A 19,476-nucleotide genomic window follows, 5' to 3' on the forward strand; every position below is an offset into this window, starting at 1 on the left:
AACAGAGAACTTTTCTTCTTCTTTAAGTGCCATCTCCGCGGCGGAGGTCGGCAATCATCATAGCTATTCGGATTTTTGAGACGGCTGCTCTGAAAAGGTCATTTGATGTACATCCGTACCACTCACTCAGGTTGCGCAGCCATGACATTCTACTCCTCCCTATGCTTCTGCTTCCTTGGATATTTTGCTTCATAATCAGTTGGTACAAGATGTATTTCTCTCCACGTGCCCGAGATATTCCAATTTTCTTGTTTTAATTATATTTAAAATTTCGATTTCTTTATTCACCCTTCTCAGAATCTCTTTGTTTGTGACGTGTTCTGCTCACGATATTTTCAGAATTCTTCTATACACCAACAGCTCGAATGATTCTAGTTTTTTCATTGATGTCGCATTCAAGGTCCAAGATTCCATTCCATAAAATAAAGTCGAAAAAACATAGCATCTCGCCAACCTAACTCTTAGTTCCAATTTTAAATCCCTTTTACGTAGCACTCTTCTCATTTTGTTGAAATTTGCTCTAGCCTTTTCTATTCTGATTTTGATCTCTTGAATGTAATCGTTTGTGGAGTTAATCATTGTTCCCAGATATGCATATTTGTCCACTTGTTCGATGTTGGTTTCGTTTATTAGAAGATTCTCGTTATTTCTTTGAGTTTTGAAACATTCATTGACATTTATTGTTAGACCATACTCTTTTCCATACTCTCTGAAGATCTTCAATATTTTCGGCTAAGAGAACTTTTGACCACCATAAAAGGCAAAAGACAGCATATTTAGGGCACATACTTAGAAATGATAAGATAAGAGTTATTGTAGCTCATTATGAAGGGCAAAATCGAAGTAAAAAGGGGTAGACGACAAATATCCTGGCTGAAAAACATTCGCGACTGGACTGAGTTAAACACACAGACGCTATTAAGAAAAGCAGAAAATAGAGACGAATTTGCAATGGTTATAGCAAACCTTTATTAGTGGAGACTGCACTAGAAGAAGAAGTAGAAGCAGAGGTCTCTCAAATAATAAAGTCTCTTAGTAATTGTAGGGACGTTCACAAAATTAATAGCAAAATTTAACCAGACACTTAGGTACCAAATAGTTTTAACACCCTTCACTCATTCTATTAACTTAATTTATCAACTGCAGTATTTCCAGAAGTACTAAAATACTGAAAAGTTCTACCAATTTACAGAAAAGGTGATTCCTCAAAAACTGACAATTACAGACCCATAAGCATTGTTTCTACTTTTGGGAAAGTGATTGAAATGGTTATCAAACAACAATTTTATTCCTATTTTGAGTCAAATAATTACTTTAGCAACTTGCAATATCCATTCAAAAGTGCTCGTTCTACTACGAATGCGGTATTTAATGTTGTGAGCGAGGTGATTGAGGGGTTTGAACGCGGCAATCGCATAGCAATTTCTCTTTGCGACTTGTCGAAGGCTTTTGATTGCGTTTCACACGACATTTTGCTCCACAAATTAAATTACTATGGAATCAGAGGTATCCCTCCTAAACGTCTTATCTATGTGCCGATAGTGTCTAAAGGTCATCTCTCCAATTTTCTATCCGTAAAACATGGAGTCCTACAAGGTTCGGTCTTGGGACCTCCTTTGTTTATTATTTATGTCAACGATTTGCCTAATTTCATATTTAGTACAAACCATACAATTCGCAGATAATACGACATACGTTATATCAGGAAAAATAATGATGATTTAAAAATGTCTCATGAGGAAGTTTCTACTAAATCTAGCTCATGGTTTGCTGCAAACAAACTAAAACTTAACTCTGATAAAATGTAAAATTTGGTTATATCTGCAAGTAATTTACACAATGATCCAGTTAACAAAGAGACTGTTAAACTATTGGGAATAACCATACATAATCGACTCAACTGGTCGGCTAATATCTCACAACTTAATAAAAAGCTATTTGTTATAGCAGTCCGATGTCCATGTTCACAATACGCGAAACTGTCTCCACCTATGAACAAATCGTTGTAGATTAAGTCGTTCAGAAAAAAAATGTCTTATAATAATATAATATAACTATTATAATATTTTACCAAAAAATATTAAACAGCTAAGCTGTAATAGTTGCGATAAACTTATAAAAAAATATCTTCTAAAACATTGTTTTTACTGCTCAGTACAATATATGACTCATTGCAGAACATCCACTGAACTGCTTACCGTATCTTTGCCATAAATATTTTTCTGTTTAATATGTGTTCGTGTTTATATATATTTAAGTTAAGTTTTACATTCCTTTTTTTATATACTATGTATTGTTTTTTTGACTTGCTACAAATAATATTTGTATCTGTTATGTAGTTAAATAAATAGTCTACTCTACTCTACAGAGAGGGGATATTAAATAAAGAAAACAATTTATATTTAAATATTTTCTTTATCTTTTATTGTCATTACTTAAAAAAACTTTTATATACACAATAATTGTTTAATAAATAATATATATTGCTATACGGTACAATGCTACCAGAAAATAGCGCTGAAGACATAGATTTTTTCTTTATTGTCTTATTTTAAGTCACAGTGAGATTATCAAGATATATTTTTTGGATTTATTGCAGTGCTATTATAAATGTCGGGTTTTATTCTAGAATATCATTTTTTCTTAATATCAACAATAGTAAGTATAATGCGAGGATTGATTTAAAAGTTATTTACTAGTATTTGACAAAAATATTGACATAAATCAATCAAACGTACTTAAAAGAATATATCAAACATTTGACAATTTTTTAACTAATTTGTATTAAAAATGTTTCCAAACATTCAAGATTTTTGTCAAACCTAGAAACCTTTACTCTTCTATCTTCTATCTTCTAGCACAGGTAACTCATTTTTTACAACCTAAAAGTCAAAAAATACTAACTGTTGGAATACTAAAATGCTAGGCACTCTTTATCACAGATTCTAGAGTAGCACGAATAAAACAACAACTTTTATTTCGCTGAGTTTTCTTCTAATTTCTGACAGTAGACGTTCTCAGAACGAGGTGACTTCTTTTGCTGGCTCTGCAATTTCTCGTAGCTTTTTGTCTTTTGCTCCTTCTGCGCTATGTCGTATTCCGTAGGAGAAGTAGATAACGAAGCCTGAAAATAGAAATAAAAACATGTTAATTAATGGATCTAACATTATAACTAAAAATGAGAACTATCTTACTAAGATTAGAACTAAAATGCAACAATCAGATATTAAATTTTATTAGTCTATACGTTTAGTAGTCGATGATTTTTGCCCAACAATAAAGTATCATCATTCGTTTTGCTTTTATCTTCTTGCGGAGTCTCTATTTACTTTGATTGGAATCTTTCTGTCACACAACACAACAAACGTTTTCTTCTAGTTATTATCTCTTACACAAAAAACTCCCTCTCATATTTTCATGGTGTGACCAAGTCATTTTATTGACCCTGTAGTTTGTGCATTGTTGTATATCTCTCTTGTTTTGGCAAATAGGTACTAATACACTATTGCTTCATTCGTCTGGTATTTCCCCCACTTCCATAATTCTATTAAATAAACCTGTTAGCCAACTTATCCAACTTTCTGTCTCTCTTAAATCTGTTCACACTTCCACAGTAATATTATCTGGCTCAACGTCATTAACTTTCTTTCTATTTTAATGAGCATAAACAATTTTCTATCTATCTATCTATATAAAGATTTTTACAGCTGTCGCCGCTTTTCTTCTTTTGGCCAACGTCTCCAGTCCTTTCTGTTCTGCTGTTCTCCATCTCTAAGGTCTCGTCTTTCCATAGCCTCGTCCACTCCATCCCTCCATGATCTTCGGGGTCTACCTGTTTTCCTCCTTCCTATTGGGCTCCAATCCGAAATCTTTGCTATCCACCTTGTATGATCTGTTCTTCTCACACGTCCATACCAAATTAAACGTTTTTCTTCGATGTAGCTGAGTATGTCTTGTTCTACTGCCATTCTTCGTTTTATCTCCTCATTTCTGATGCGATCCATTTTTGTCACTCTGCACCCTTTTCTCATGAACTCCATTTCAGTTGCTGTGATTTTGGACCTGTTTCGTTTATTTATTACCCAATTCTCTGCTCCATAGGACATTATACTGCGTACCAAGGTGTTATAAATTCTCTTCTTTGTATTTCTGGTAATCTGTCTATCACACAGTACCCCGTTCATTTGTTTAATACATGTTCTTGTCTGTACTAATCTGCTGGTTATCTCTTGCTCGGTGGTTCCATGTTTTGAGAGTATGAATCCTAAATATTTGAATTTGTCAGTGCCGTTAATTTCCCTATTATCGTCCATTTCCAAGTTTCTCACTGGTTTTTGCTCTGTTGTTAAATATTCGGTCTTTTCTAGATTTATTTCCAGTCCATTTTTTGTGTATTCCTTTTCTAATTTTCGGAGCATATAGCACAGATCTTCTTCATCTTGAGCCGTTACCACTTGGTCATCTGCAAAGCTTAATGTGTACAAGAAGTTGTCCCGGATTGGTATTCCCATCCCTTCACATTTCCTTTTCCATGGTTTTAATATTTGTTAGAGGAATATCTTGAACAGTGTCAGAGATGTAGAGCATCCCTGCAATAAGCCTTTTGTAGTCTTAAATTCGTTGGAGTATTTATTGCCGGTTTTAACTCTTACCTTGTTGTTGTTGTAAAGTTCTATTAACCTCTGAGTTATTCCGATTTCCTTCATCGTGTTCCATAGTTGTTTTCTGGGGACCGTGTCATATGCCTTTTTTAAATCTATGAATGCCATGTGTACTGGTCTATTTTTTGCCATTTTTTTCAATTAATTGTTGGAGTGTATATATGTGGTCTATGCAAGATCTTCCTGTCGTGAACCCCGCCTAATCTTCTCCGATTTTATTTGAGATAGATTTTTCCAGTTTTTCTTTCAGTATTTTTCCATATAACCTGCTTATATATGCTATCACACTGATGCCTCTGTAGTTCCCGCATTTCTTCTTATCTCAACAATTTTCTCGTTTGTTATTTTGGTGAACATTGCTGTTATTTGTTAGATCAACTAGTTTTCTGTCAAATTTTTCATTCAATGAATGTCAAAGTACTATTTCCATTTGGTTTGACGATGATGAAAGATGAATGATGACGATGATGAGTAAGTTGCCTTTATTTTGGACATAATTACTATTTTAATGGGAATAAGCCACAATTGAAAGTTGAAATATTCAATTGTCGCTTATCCCCATTAAAATAGTAATTACTTTAAAATGCCACAACAAAATAGCTTCAGAACAATATTATTTTTGACAATATTGAAAATTACTCTAAAGAAAAGATGTTTAGAAATAAAAATTACTTTCAAATACTCAATATCGTTTATTTATAAAAAAAAATATTTTGTTTAAATTTTTTTTCCGATAACGTTAAAAATTTAAGTTTGGTCATCATGAGCAAACGTGTAGGGTGTGAACTATATTTTTTTTCTATTATTCAAAGTGCCAACTAGTGATCTAACGATTTCAAAGAAGCTTCAATAAAATAATTTTTATTTATATTAATAAAAAGGTTTATTTCTTTATTTATATAATATTCTTCCAAAGATATTAATAGTTTTTCCTTCTTCTTTAAGTTCAATCTTATATTGAAGGTTGGAAATCATCATGGCATACTGCATTCAAACCACTCCCTAAACTTCTTAGGCCACGATATTCTTGGTCTTCAAAATTTCGCTTTCCTCGAATTTTGCCTTGCATAATAAGTTGAATAATGAGTATTTTGGTCCTCTCATGACATGCCCTGAGTACTTAAGTTTTCTTCTTCTGATAATCAACAAAATTTCAGCTTCATTTTCTATTCTTCTAGTAACTTCTGCGTTAACATTCTTTGAGTCCATGATATTCGTAGGATTTTCCTGTAACACCAAAATTTAAAGGCGGCCAACTTATTCAGTTGGACTTGTTTTAGTGTCCACGCTTCCAAGCCATAAAGAAGAGTAGTGAATACGTAACACCAAAACATTCTTAGGCGTAGTCCTAATGTTATATCCCGACAACTTTTTAAGGTTAACGAAAGATGCACGTGCTATTTCAATAGGCGTCTTAATTTCTTTGGTTTGGTTTCCATTTAATGTTATTCATGTTCCTAAGTATTTTTAGGTATCCACACTCTCACTTACAGTATCTTCTACAATCAATTGGATGTTTGCATCTGCTGATTTAATCCTACTTTTTTTTAGACTTTTTGGGTATTGCCACAAAGGTTGATTTCAGCCATTGTCTGGGGATTTTGGTAGCCTGAGATATTGTTTCACCAATTGTTTCTTTTTTTTTTATATATTTTTGGTTTTTCTCTCTTCGTGTGTATTTATTTTCTCTTCGTCCGTCCGTAATTTCTATTATATCCTGTGTGTTATTCCTGTCTTTTCCTACTTTTGATTTTTTTGTCTCAATGCATTCTTACACTTTTCATTAACTCAATTTTGTTTATTGTTGTTTATTTGCTTGTATTCTTTCTTTGCCTGATTGTTTTGCTTTTGTCATAGTTGCCTCTATATTATTCCATTCTTCACTTTTATCTTTCATAATTGGGATCTCTAGTGTTTTTTATCTTTTCCTTATGTCTGTTTATTACCTCTTTCTCTTGAAGGTGCTTTATGTAGAATGTTTGTCTCTTTTTTGACGTACTTATAATTTATTATCGCCGTTAACATATGCCCTTCAGTAGCTTTTGGAATCGGTAATTTCCTAGGCATATTTATTTTCTATTAGTCTGGGTTTTTTGTTTTTTTTTTCTTTTCCTTTTGAACAGTTTTCTGTTACTTTGTGGTGAAAACTTTTGCCAGCGATTTTTATTTTGTTTTCTGTACAAATTCAACTTGTTTTTTTAGTTTTATTTGACTCTACAATATAATTTGTTTAATTAATACTCACCAACGGCCAGCCATACTAGAAATCTGATCCATGTGTGTAGATCTAGCTCAAACATCAAATATAAATTGAAGACAACACTGATACATGGTATATAGGGAACCAAAGGTACCTAAAACAAATATAAATTATGCACTGGAGTATACTAAATTTTTATAAACTCTATTAGTAAATTCACGCTTAAAATAGGTTCCCAGGGTTTGGTTGTGTACCATACTAGTTAAAAAAAACTTACAATGAAGTAAAAACTTTCAGTGTGATAACTTACGATAACAAGTAATAAAACAATAAAACTAAATATCTAAATGAGGAAAGATTTACTTTCCGGCAACACTATGGCCCCTCATCATTCAATCTTCGCTTATCCACTGCTGGACATAGATCTCCCTCATAATTTTCCATCTATTTCGATCTTGTGCCTATTGCATCCAATTCCTATGACAACGTTTTAGATCGTCAGTCCAACGTGTTGGTGGACGACCTCTGCTTCGGTAGGCATAATCTCTTGGTCTCCATTCCAGTATCCGCTTTGTCCATCTATTATCTATCATTCGAGCCACGTGACCTACCCAGTTTCATTTTAGTGTTACTACTCTCTCTACTGCATCAGCCACTCCTGTTCTTTGTCGTAGCTGGCGATTTGGGATCTTATCTCGTAGTGAAACACCCAACATAGCACGCTCCATCGCCCTTTGACACACACGGATCTTTTGAACTGTTCTCCTTGTCATGGTCAACGTTTCCTCACCGCAAGTTAACACTATGGCCCCTACTCGAAACTAAACCCGCATGTGGGTTGTTCAGAAGACACCAGCCAAAAACTTGTTTAGTTAGTTGGTATTGTATTAACTTATAAATGGTGGTATATTCTTATTGCTGACTTCTTCGTTCAGTATTAATAATCCAGAATATAGAAGACTCTGGCAAGCATTACCGCTAGAATAAACCAGGAGAAATCAAAAGAAAATTGTATAGGGGTGTTTACAATCAATGCCCAATGTAATGTGTTAGGTATTGCCCTACAGAGGTGTTTTCTAATGCAACGTTTGACCAGTGGCCATATTTTTCAATTGCTACATAGACTCTCAAAAAATTCGATAGGAGTAAGATCGACTATGGAAATATGGATAGTAAAAGGAAAGGTAGAAGTCAGAAGACCAAAAGAAAGATCTCCAACACGTTGGGCAGACCAAATAAAGACTCTAATGGGAAACTCCCTACATGAAACCGTCTATATGGAACATAATCGCAGCCAATGGAGACAGCAACCTAATTATATTTAGAGTATCATCACACCCCGACAAGGGCTCAAGGAATGAGGAAGAGGTTTCCAATATAAATGGGTCACACTGTATAAAGTACGTTACTACAGTTATAGAAATTTTTGTTTACAACAGTTACATTTTTTAACTCAATTAAACAGCAGAGTTAAACAGGAGAATAGGACTAACATGGGCAGCTTACGGAAAACCTAGGGAAGTCTTTAGATCAGATATTCCCATGTGCTTGAAAAGAAAGAAATGGAACTGGACAGAACATGTTGCCAGAGTCAGAGATGGAAGATCGACCAAGAAAATTTTAGAATGGAGACCTAGACACGAGGCTTATCGTAATCGAAGACGTCCTCTAATAAGGTGATCAGACGACATCAAACGCATCCAGCACAACTGGATTCAGGGTGCTCAAAATCGGATGGAATGGAATTAATTATGGAAGGCCTATGTTCAGCAGTGGACGCAAAACCGCTAATGATGATAACATTTTTATTGAACACACCGATGACATTTTCTAAAAATTAAACATACACACCTTAAATGATAGTTTTTCGTCAGTCGTTGGTTGTCGTACCATAATAACCATCAATACCGCCATGCCAATTATTGTAACGATAAATGCTAGTATGTAGAATGGTTGAGTAAATACAAGATTCCTTCCATTGGCTACAGTTGCACAGAATAGAGCACAAAAGATACCTGAAAATAATAATTATTAAAAAAAAATTAAAGCAAAAATTATTAAAGAAAATAATTTAAAAAAAAATTATTTACGGAAATGATCGAGAGCTCCTAGCGCATCCGCCAAAATTTTCAATTGTTTCGTAATTTTAACACATATTTTATAGATTACTAAAATTCTTTTTATTCTGTCAACAAACGATATCTTTCTCTCATTTTTTTCTCTTTTGCTGTTTATTTTAAATACTGAAAGAAAATTACCCTACCTAGACCAATAACGGAATGGACTCGGTTAATTTTAGACAGGAATTAGTGATGATAAATTTATATAAAAATCAGTACAAAATAATACTAAATAAATTATAAGAAAAACCAAAGGCCTAAATTATTCAAAAAAAAAACAGAAAAACCAGGAAAACATGGCAAAATAAACAAAACTGCAGAAAATAGAAATGAATTAAACAACTTCACCCAAGAGTTGAAAGGAAAAATAGATATATAATCAAAAATGAATCCATAAAACAATACCTAAACGATCTGACAGATGATGAGATTTCTCACTCCTTAATGTACGCTCTACAATTATTAATCCACGACTATCTGATCATGAAGCAGTATAATACCAAGTTTAACACTCTTAAGAAACCATCTTCTAAAATCCAATGTTTAGGTAAGATTTGTTCCGCTCAGAACTTTCGTAAATTCCAAAATTTGTGCTTCTGGGTGGCACTTTCTATGGACGTGGACTATAATTTTAGTGACTTTTAGATAGGCTTATCTGTATTTTCAATAAGACATTTTCTTTAATAACAATTAAGTCAAAACATCACAAACCCTGGACTACCAAAGGATCCGCATATCAGCCAAGAATATGCGTTCACTACTGTACATCAAGAAATTTACTACCAACGTCTTTGTCACTGAATATATCTCCAAGTACAGAGAAACCTATCTAAAACTTATCAAATCAGTTAATCAAAATCATCTGGGAAGTTCTAAAAAAGTTGCAAAAGGGACTTGGTCCATAATAAACGATCTTCGAAATAAAACTAACACAGCTCAAACATTTTCTCTTCAAAACTCTGAAAATCTAAATAAATACTTCGTTAATGTGAGTAAAAGATAACATCAACTATTTTGCCACAACAAGATCCTATTTCTTATCTTCCCAATTCAAAGAAGGCCTCGAATTCATTCTTTATAAGACCAGTTGATAAATCTGAACTGATCCAAACAATCAGTAGTATTAAAAGAAAATCTTCCTGTAGTACTGATGGACTATCAGACACATATATAAGGGGGTGAAAGAAAATATGGCATATGACGCATGACTATGGTTCGTGCCCCTCCAATTATAAAATTGGCAGGTCCTTGGTCTACCTGGCCTTTCGGCATACGACCGCAAGCGCCTCCACTACCCCTATAAGTCCGTCACCAAAATGAGGGTGGCGCGATGCATAAAGCACCGCGGAGCTCCACCCTCCCGTTCCTCCCACGGACGGCGGCGCAGGCAGAGGAATTTCCACCTCGCACGTAGACAGGTCGCCGCCGAGGATCTCTCTTCTACTACTCTTAAATCTCCAGGTGGGTACGTGCCGAGACATGGTGGTGTAAGGCCAAAAGAGGTGCGTTCGGGCTCAGCTCGTTCAACCCCATCTGGTTCTTTTAGAATGAGAGTAGAGTGATCCCACGAGAGTCTCGTCTCGGATACGAGGAGTGTAGACCGGTGACCGTGACGCCTAAGCGCCTCGAGTGCGTTTCTACAGACCCGACACCTCAAGCGACGGCTCTCCCGATTCCTACCCATTAGTCGCCTCTTACGACAGGCAGGGCTTTTTGACCTCGGCCGTATTCTTATCTCCGCAAGCACATGGCGCAGAAGATATAATTTTGGCAGCATACAATGAACCCGAGGTCATAACATCCATAAAGATCGGACGTCTGCGCTGGATGGGCCATGTTGAACAGATGTTGGAGACTGAAACACCAAAACATATAATGAGGCAAACACCAGTAGGAAGAAGGTCAAAGGCAAGACCCAAACTTAGATACATGGAACAAGTGGTACAAGATCTGAAAACACTTAAGATTACCAACTGGAAAAACAAAGCAAGGAACAGACCAGAATGGCGGAAAATCCTAGAACAACCCAGTACCCAGAAAGGGTTTCGAGCTACTAATGATGATGATGATAATCATGACTACTCCACCAGAAATTCAACATTTGATGTGTATTTACTGATCCCGTCCACTGAGTTAGTAAGGAAATCTGTATTATATTCGGTAAAAAAATTATACAATCATCTCCTTTTGCAACTTAAATCTGCAATAACCAAAGTAATCAAAAATAATATCAATCCTGAATCAGGTTCAGGGATTTGACTTAATAACAAGAGAAATACTACAACTCGAACCCGAGAACCCCAGCTTGCCGCCTTGTCTAATTAGTTACGTTTGTAAAATGTTCATTTTTTAAACCATAAGTGAAACCAGAGAAAATATACATTGTTTATTATATGTTTTAAGATTTTTTATATTTTTTATTTATGAAAAATATTGCAGGAAAAATAAATGGCTCGACCATATGCTATAATTTCATCTATAAATATAATTAAGCCATACTTACTGAATAAAACAATACACCAGTTAACAATAACGGATGATTCTTTGGAGGGTTCTTTAATATTATGAAGATTAAATAGATTTTTTAAACTGTTGAGCATGTGGTTTTCAACCGATGCCTGTTTTTCACTTTTCATTGCTAGTCCTGGATATTCCGATGTCTTGGGTTCATATCTGCAAAAATAAAATATCTATCTTTATAAAAGGCTAGAACCACAAGTCACACTGTTTGTCCGGTAGGGTAACTACGCCACCTAGGAAAGAAATCTGAACTACTAACATCTGACATTTAAATCATATTTTTGTTTTTGAAACGATATGTTTAATTAATAATACTAATAATATTAATTACATACCAATAATATAAGAGAATACATACCATCGTTAGAAGAAAGATAAGAAAAGCTAAAGAGAAACAAAAAACAAAACAATGTCAAGAAATAGAGGAGTATCAGAGTCCATATGATAATTACAATGTCCATCGAAAGGTGAAGGAAGGAAAGTTCCGAAAATACAACAGCCAAAAAATAACAGATGATGAAGGCAATCTTGCCATAACCAAAGCAGATAAAAAGAAAGTATGGGAAAAATACTTGAAAAAACTTTTTCACGACCTTAGAACAATATAAAAACCCATCATTGAAGAAAATTCAGGTCCCTAAATCCTGCCAGAAGAAATAACGGCAGACGTTAGACAAATAAAGGATGGAAAAGCACCGGGACTTGATAAAATTCCTGCAGAACTGCTGAAGTTATTAGATGCAGAACAAATAAAAAAAAATAACTGAAATATTTAATGAAATATACCGGAATATACCGAAACAGGCAGGAAAACTACCAGTAGGTTGGCTGAAATCGGAGTTCGTACCATTGCCCAAAAAAGCAAAAGCAAAAGTTTGTGAAGACTATAGGACCATAAGCCTAATGAGCCATCTGCTGAAGCTATTTTTAAAAGTCATCCACAAAAGAATTTACCGTAAATGCGAGGAACAAATTGAGCCCAATCAGTTTGGATTTGTGAACGTCGTTGATACGTGCAGGTACCTGAAGAGTGCAGGTATTGTTTCAGAAATGTAGAGATGTCAGCTGTGATGTTTTTGCGTGCCTGATTGACTAGAAGAAGGCTTTCGATAAAGTCAGGCACGAACAATTGATGGATATGCTGAAGAGGATAGGGATTGATGGAAGAGAGCTAAAAATAATAGCTAACCTGTATTGGAATCAATCATCGGTGCTCCGAATAGATGGATAATATACAGATCAGGTCAAAATCTTAATAGGAATGAGATAGGGGTGCATAATTTCACCACTGATACTGATCTGTACTTAGAGCACAATTTTGAAGTGCCTCTAAAAGATATTGATGAAGGCATCCCAAAAACTGGAGTCAAGCTTAATAACTTGCGGTATGCAGATGATACAATAGTGTTTTACAATACCATAGAAGGGATGCAAAACTTAATGAACAAAATAACGGACACAAGTAAAAGATATGGATTGGATATAAACACCAGCAAACAAAGCTAACCATCATTAGCATGAAAAACATACCTGGAGCAAATCTGTATGTAAACCAAATCAGAATTTAACGTGTCTCACAGTACAACTGCTTGGGAACTATAATTAATGAGTCGTGGGACAATACCCAAGAGATTAAATGTCGCATCGGAAAGGCGACATGAGCCATGACCTCACCTTAGAGTCAAAAATAAGGCTCCTTAAATGTTTCGTGTACTCAGTGCTTCTGTACGAAGTAGAAACGTGGACATTGAAGGCGGAAACTATTAAAACTTCAGGCGTTTGAGCTATGGTTATACAGAAGGATCCTGAAGATACCATGGACAGACAAAGTCACAAATGAAGAAGTACTACGGGAGACGAACGCAACCACGGATTTAGTGAACATCGTAAAGGGCCGTAAGCTGTAGTACTTGCGATATATAATGGGAAATCAAGGCATATATGAGCTATTCCAATGCAATTTATAAGGTAAAATTGAACGAAAAAGGGCCCCAGGACGATAAAGAATATCATGGCTTACTAACCTAAGAGCATAGTATAGAAAGACCTCAACACAGCTATTCCGTATAGCAACCAACAAAGTCATCATAGCCAGAATGATCGCCAACGTTCGGAACGGACAGGCACCCTAAGAAGAAGTACATATAAACGTAAAATCCACAAGGAAACTAAGTTCCTGTAGCTGGCTGTATACCATGTATCACAAAATTTTTTTGTTAAAATCCTTTATAAAAGGTATATAAATTAAAAAACCTTCTTCATAACATAGCCCGTTTGGGTTTTTTAATTTATATATCTTTTATAAAGGATTTTCACAAAAATATTAATGTAAATTATAATACGATTAATTTTTTCGTAAAATTGCCAAAAATATTGGTTGCTGAAATTTCAAGATAAGATTTAATAAACAAAAAAAATTAAAGCTTTATGTTAGTTTAGATGCAAAAGAGAAAATATTTAAGGTAAGATATAAAATAGAGAAATGGTTTTGCAGATAAATGGGATATGGATATGGATATAGAATACGGGATAATTATATATATATATACATACATATATATATATATATACATAAATATATATATATACATATATATATATATATATACATATATATATATATATATATATACATATATATATATATATATATATATATATATATATATATATATATATATATATATATATATTATCCTACACTGAAGTGTAGTTGTCAATATTTTTACTTATACTGTCACTTACCTCAAAATTAGTACAGACACTGCTACAATCGTATATGCCATTAAAGTTCCAATGGACATCATATCAATCAATTGATCCAAGTCAAACAATATTGACATAATACCTACAAAAATAACGTAGGTAAATATTGACACAATTTAGTGTGTAATATTTGAATACCACTTAATATTTTCACTGTCAATTTAATGAATGTATTGAAATTAATTCAAAATTGTAAAATTTTTTGCACGCTGTGTTCTATTTTGCAAAGTTCTTAAAAAAATTTAAAAGAATCTTAATCTTAATCTATGAATCCTACACATGACATCCTGCAACAAGCAAAACTTACACTTTACCTTCTACAACGCAGAAAAACAAACTTAAAGTTGGTCTGGTACTATTAAATGCACGAACCACTCGAAACGAAAACGTATGAACTAGCGAACAAAATAATAAATGGTGGACCAACTGAGATGATTAACAGAATTCCATTCCAAAAAGGGGTCTTCAATAACCTATGATCCCATAGCAATTAATAACTATAATCAAAGCTCTAGTGAAAATGAATTTCTCAGGAAAAGGAAAGGCATTACAAGACTTGATAGACAGGGAATGAAGACTAAAGGGAAGACCTGAATGTCTACTAGAAAATATCAAAAAGAAAATAATAGAATATAAAATAAAATGGATGAAAAAATTGTAGGATGCCGCTTGTAGAGAATGTAGAGATTCTAAATCCTGTAATGAAGATATTCGTTCTTTGGTATACTGCGAGTATTTTATTTCTTTCCAAGAATGAACCTGACTCCAATAATTTGTTGGCAACTAAAATAGATGAGAATAATAACAACATGTAATCGTAAAAGAGGCTGGCCTAAAAATCGTGGGTGAAAGTGATTATTTGAACGATAACTACTTTCTTGATGATGATATCAAGTATGGTACTTTCTTGACGTGCTTTTTATATGGGTATCTGATACTAAAATATATCTTATAAATAAAGCTCGGATTATAGGCAAAATGCCTTTTTTGCCTATTTTGTCTATTATAATTGTTTTTTGCACTTTTTGCCTTTTTTCGTAAATTCCGCTTATTTGTGCCTTTTTTAAAATTTCATGGTACTACCCATGATATTATTCTATTACTAAATCATTCTATAATAAAATTTTGGGTCAATAATAAAATATCAATGGTTTGTTTATATAACAGATTTCTAGGAAAATGTACCTGATCGAGACTTGAGGGTTAACTATTTGGAAATCCCAAAGCTTTATTAGTTTATTATCAGTTGTACAGTCGGTTACTGTATCAGAGTTTAGTTACAAATTGCTATATCATATAATAGTTTAGTTTTGTTGCGTATACCGAGAACACGTTTTAAAACGTTTTAGACATTTGTGTCAAAAGATGACATCTAAGTTAAGGCTATGGATTGCACCTTATTCGGAACTTTCTCTAGAAGGAGATGGGGCATTTTGTAAACCATGCGGCAAATCGGTAAGTTTTATTATTTTTCTTTTTTCTCGTCTCACAACATAACTAAATTGTAAAGCGGTTTTAGAATTCTAATTATTTTTTTTTTAATTCTCAGATTTCAAGTAGAAAAAAGTACTTTATTTACCAGCATTGTGGAACCCCACTTCATAAACGTAATTTGGAAAAATTAAATTCCTCTAAGTTAGCCCAAATATCTCTGCGGGATAGTTTAAGCAGTTCAAAAAAAAAAGGAGGAAGACGCATTTAAATTTGATTTATGCTAGATGATGATTGCATCCAACATTCGTTGTATATAATACAATATAAAGTTAATAACCCTAGTTTTAAATGCTTTTTCGAAAAATATCTTAATAAATCCTTACAGGACGAGAGTACATTGAGAAAACATACTGTGGAAAAATGTTATGTGGAATGTATTTCAAAAATTAAGCGGGAGTAAGAGGGCAATTTTTTGTATATTATCGTGGATGAAACGACAGATGTATGCGGCAGGTATATAGCTAATTTAATGATTGGAATTTTGAACGAAAACTTTGCGAGAAAACCTTATTTAGTTGCCGTTAAAGAATTGGAAAAAACAAACAATTTAACAATAAGTCGACTTATACAAGATAGTTTAACAAACCTCTTTTTACCCAACGCTATACCAGTGAATAAAATAGTTTTAATGCTTTCAGATGCTGCGGAATATATGTTAAAAGCTGCTGTTAATTTAAAGATTTTTTATCCTAATTTAATTCATTGCACTTGTGTAGCCCACGGGGTAAATAGAATTGCTGAAGAAATAAGAAATCTGTTTCCGTTGGTAAATAATTTTATAAATTTTATGAAAAAAGTTTTTGTAAAGGCTCTGTTGAGGGTGCAAATATATAAAGAAAGACATCCCGGTGTCCCTTTGCCACCTAAACCAGTAATTACAAGGTGGGGAACCTAGCTCGAAGCAGTTTTTTTTTACTTTGAACACTGCAATGAAATAGAATTAGTTATGTCAGAATTTGATGATGATATTTCCGAAGCCATTCGAGAAGCAAAAAAAATATTAAAAAATCCCAAATTGAAACAAGAACTCGCTTATATCAATGACAATTATAAATTAATAGTTACCACAATTACCTTATTAGAAAAACAAGAGATAAATTTATGTCAGTCGGTAAAATTAATAGATAATTTAAAGACGAAAATTAAATCGGCACCTGGAAGTAACGGTCAATTAATTTAAAAAAAAAATGAAATATGTTTTCGACAAGAATGAAGGTTTTTCGTTTTTATCTAATGTTGCTAAAGTTTTGAATGGGACATTTTCCGAGGAATTTCAAATTATTCCAGATTTATTATCCGCTCTGAAATATGCTCCAATTACATCTGTCGATGTCGAACGTTCGTTTTCAATGTACAAATTAATTTTAAGTGATCGAAGACATAGTTTTAAGACCGAAAATATTGAAAAACATTTAGTTGTTTCTATTAATGATAAAATTTTAAGTGGTTACAATGTTTAATTATTAATTTACAGTTATTTAGTTACTAGTTTATTTATACTAATGTTATGATTATGATGTGTAAATATATCTGCCTTAAGTTAATATTACGTTAATTCACTTTGTACAATAAATAATAAGTTATATTCCTTTATTGCTATATTTTGCCTAAATGTTAATATTCCTGCCTTTTTTAATAAAAATCTTTGCCTATATAGGCGCCTTTTTCTTCAATTTTTGTTGCCTATAAATCCGAGCTTTACTTATAAAGAATAATTAAAAATTGGGAAGCTAAGATGAATTCAAAGAATTTTACTACAGTCAAGTCTTACATGACTGATTTTCCTAGTTATTTTGATTATAATTCTCAAGTAGTTATAATATTTTGTGGTTATTCTACATGCATCCATAGTATATACGGATTGAGTTGTTTTTATATACCTATTTACATTTTAATTTAGTAACAAATAAATATTTGAATATGAATGCTGAATATAAAATTAACCACGAATGGGGATTCCATCGCTGCAGCATCCCCAATGGTAAAATGGAAAATACTTTTTTTAAGTAAAATTTTAACCGAATAATAAGTATTTTTTATATCGAGAAAACTAGTTTTTTCTAGTTTGTTCTGCGGTAAAACTTGTCCCAAAATTTTGTACGAGTCAAGGCTATTTTTAAAGTGGTTCCAAACATATTTAATTTATGGTGTAACGGTTCATGAATACATAAATAATATGTAATTAATTTTTAACACATTAACTGACAAATTGTTCTTTTTATTTAACTGTATAGCTACATTTTTACTTTTTAGAGTTTCTCCATCAAGTTAATTATCAAAGAGAATGGTATTTTATCAACGACAAAAATCTACGTGACACTGTCCAACATTTAACTCCATACTATTCACATTATATCTATCACTGAGTGCAATCAGCCGATTTTGTAGGTACAAACCCTAGTAAAACACGACGTCCAATATGTGTCCACTTTTGGTCCGGGCGTCCCTGGACGTAAAATGGACGTACTTGGGACGTGCGAAGTGGGACGTACTGTGGGTGGACTAAATATGGACGTTCTCTGGACCGTACTCGGACGTTCCCTGGACGTTCGAATTCGGACGTTTTCTGGACGTCCGACATTTACCAATTATGGGATCAAATAGCAAATATTTCAATAAAATAAAAAATTATTTACATTAATAAAATAATTAAAAGCGGAAAGGTTAAATCATGAATTAAAAATTGTTTAGTGTAATATATCCAAAACATGTTTTTTTTTTAGGTAAATTGTAAAAATCTTTTATTTCTGGATAATTCGTTACAATTGTTTTATTATTCTAGTTATCACGATGATATATGTTTGCTAATTCTAATAAGTAAAAATATGATTTTTATTAACAAGATGAATCTTGAAGATATCTTTTCAAAGATGAACAAGTAAGCATCAGACACTGAAATGAATTCTAGAAAATATCTTAAAATTATCTGCAATATAAATGCGAGGTACCGCAGTCATTCGAATATAATAAGGCAATCGTATAATAAGGTCTTTGTAAAGACAATGAAGCCGACTTTACCGAGTAATAAGGCAATTACTCAACACATACAGTACACATACACAATGTCATATATATATATATATATATATATATATATATATATATATATATATATATATATATATATATATATATATATATATATTCAGGGATTCTACAGTATTCACTGCCTTCCCTCGCTCAACCGTTTCCATCTCTCTCTGTTGTTCCATTCTCCATCGTTTAGGCCTCTCTTACTTATGGCGTCATCTACTTCGTTTCTCCAGGATCTTCGGGTTCGTCCTCTTTTCCTGCTTCCTATGGGGCTCCATTCGGTTATTCTTTTTATCCATCTACTGTCGCTAGTTCTTCTTACATGTTCATACCACTTTAGTCTTTTTTGTTCTATATATGTTAGTATGTCTGTTTGTATTGATGTTCTTTGCTTTATTTCGTCATTACTTCTTCTATCCATTCTTGTTACTCTGCAGCATCTTCGCAGGCATTCCATCTCTATTGCTACTATCTTACTGCTGTTTTTCTTGTCTATGATCCAATTTTCATTCCCATATGTTATAATACTTCGCACTAATGTTTTATAAATATGTGTTTTTGTCTTCATATTTAGGTGTCTATCCCACCATACTGAATTAAGTTGTCGGATTGCTGTTCTTGTTTGTCCTAATCTTTGTGTAATTTGTTCCTCTGTTGTTGCCTTTTTCGTGATTATAAACCC

At 33.2% G+C, this 19,476-nt stretch overlaps 1 protein-coding gene across 2 annotated transcripts in view; it reads right to left on the minus strand.

Annotated features, from left to right (window-relative positions):
* Positions 1–2,395: 2,395 nt before the first annotated feature.
* Positions 2,396–19,476, minus strand: part of LOC140441012 (cationic amino acid transporter 2-like) — a 109,209-nt gene continuing 92,128 nt past the window's right edge. For both annotated transcript variants that reach the window (XM_072531403.1, XM_072531402.1), the window contains exons 8-12: positions 14,247–14,349; positions 11,485–11,654; positions 8,713–8,876; positions 6,907–7,015; positions 2,396–3,124 (exon numbers count right to left, since the gene is read on the minus strand). In XM_072531403.1, coding sequence (XP_072387504.1) covers positions 3,018–3,124; positions 6,907–7,015; positions 8,713–8,876; positions 11,485–11,654; positions 14,247–14,349 — 653 coding nt within the window. In that variant the 3' untranslated portion in view covers positions 2,396–3,017. The remainder of the gene's footprint in view (positions 3,125–6,906; positions 7,016–8,712; positions 8,877–11,484; positions 11,655–14,246; positions 14,350–19,476) is intronic.

This window comes from Diabrotica undecimpunctata, chromosome 5 (genome assembly GCF_040954645.1).
Source record: "Diabrotica undecimpunctata isolate CICGRU chromosome 5, icDiaUnde3, whole genome shotgun sequence".
NCBI classification, from domain to species: Eukaryota; Metazoa; Arthropoda; class Insecta; order Coleoptera; family Chrysomelidae; genus Diabrotica; species Diabrotica undecimpunctata.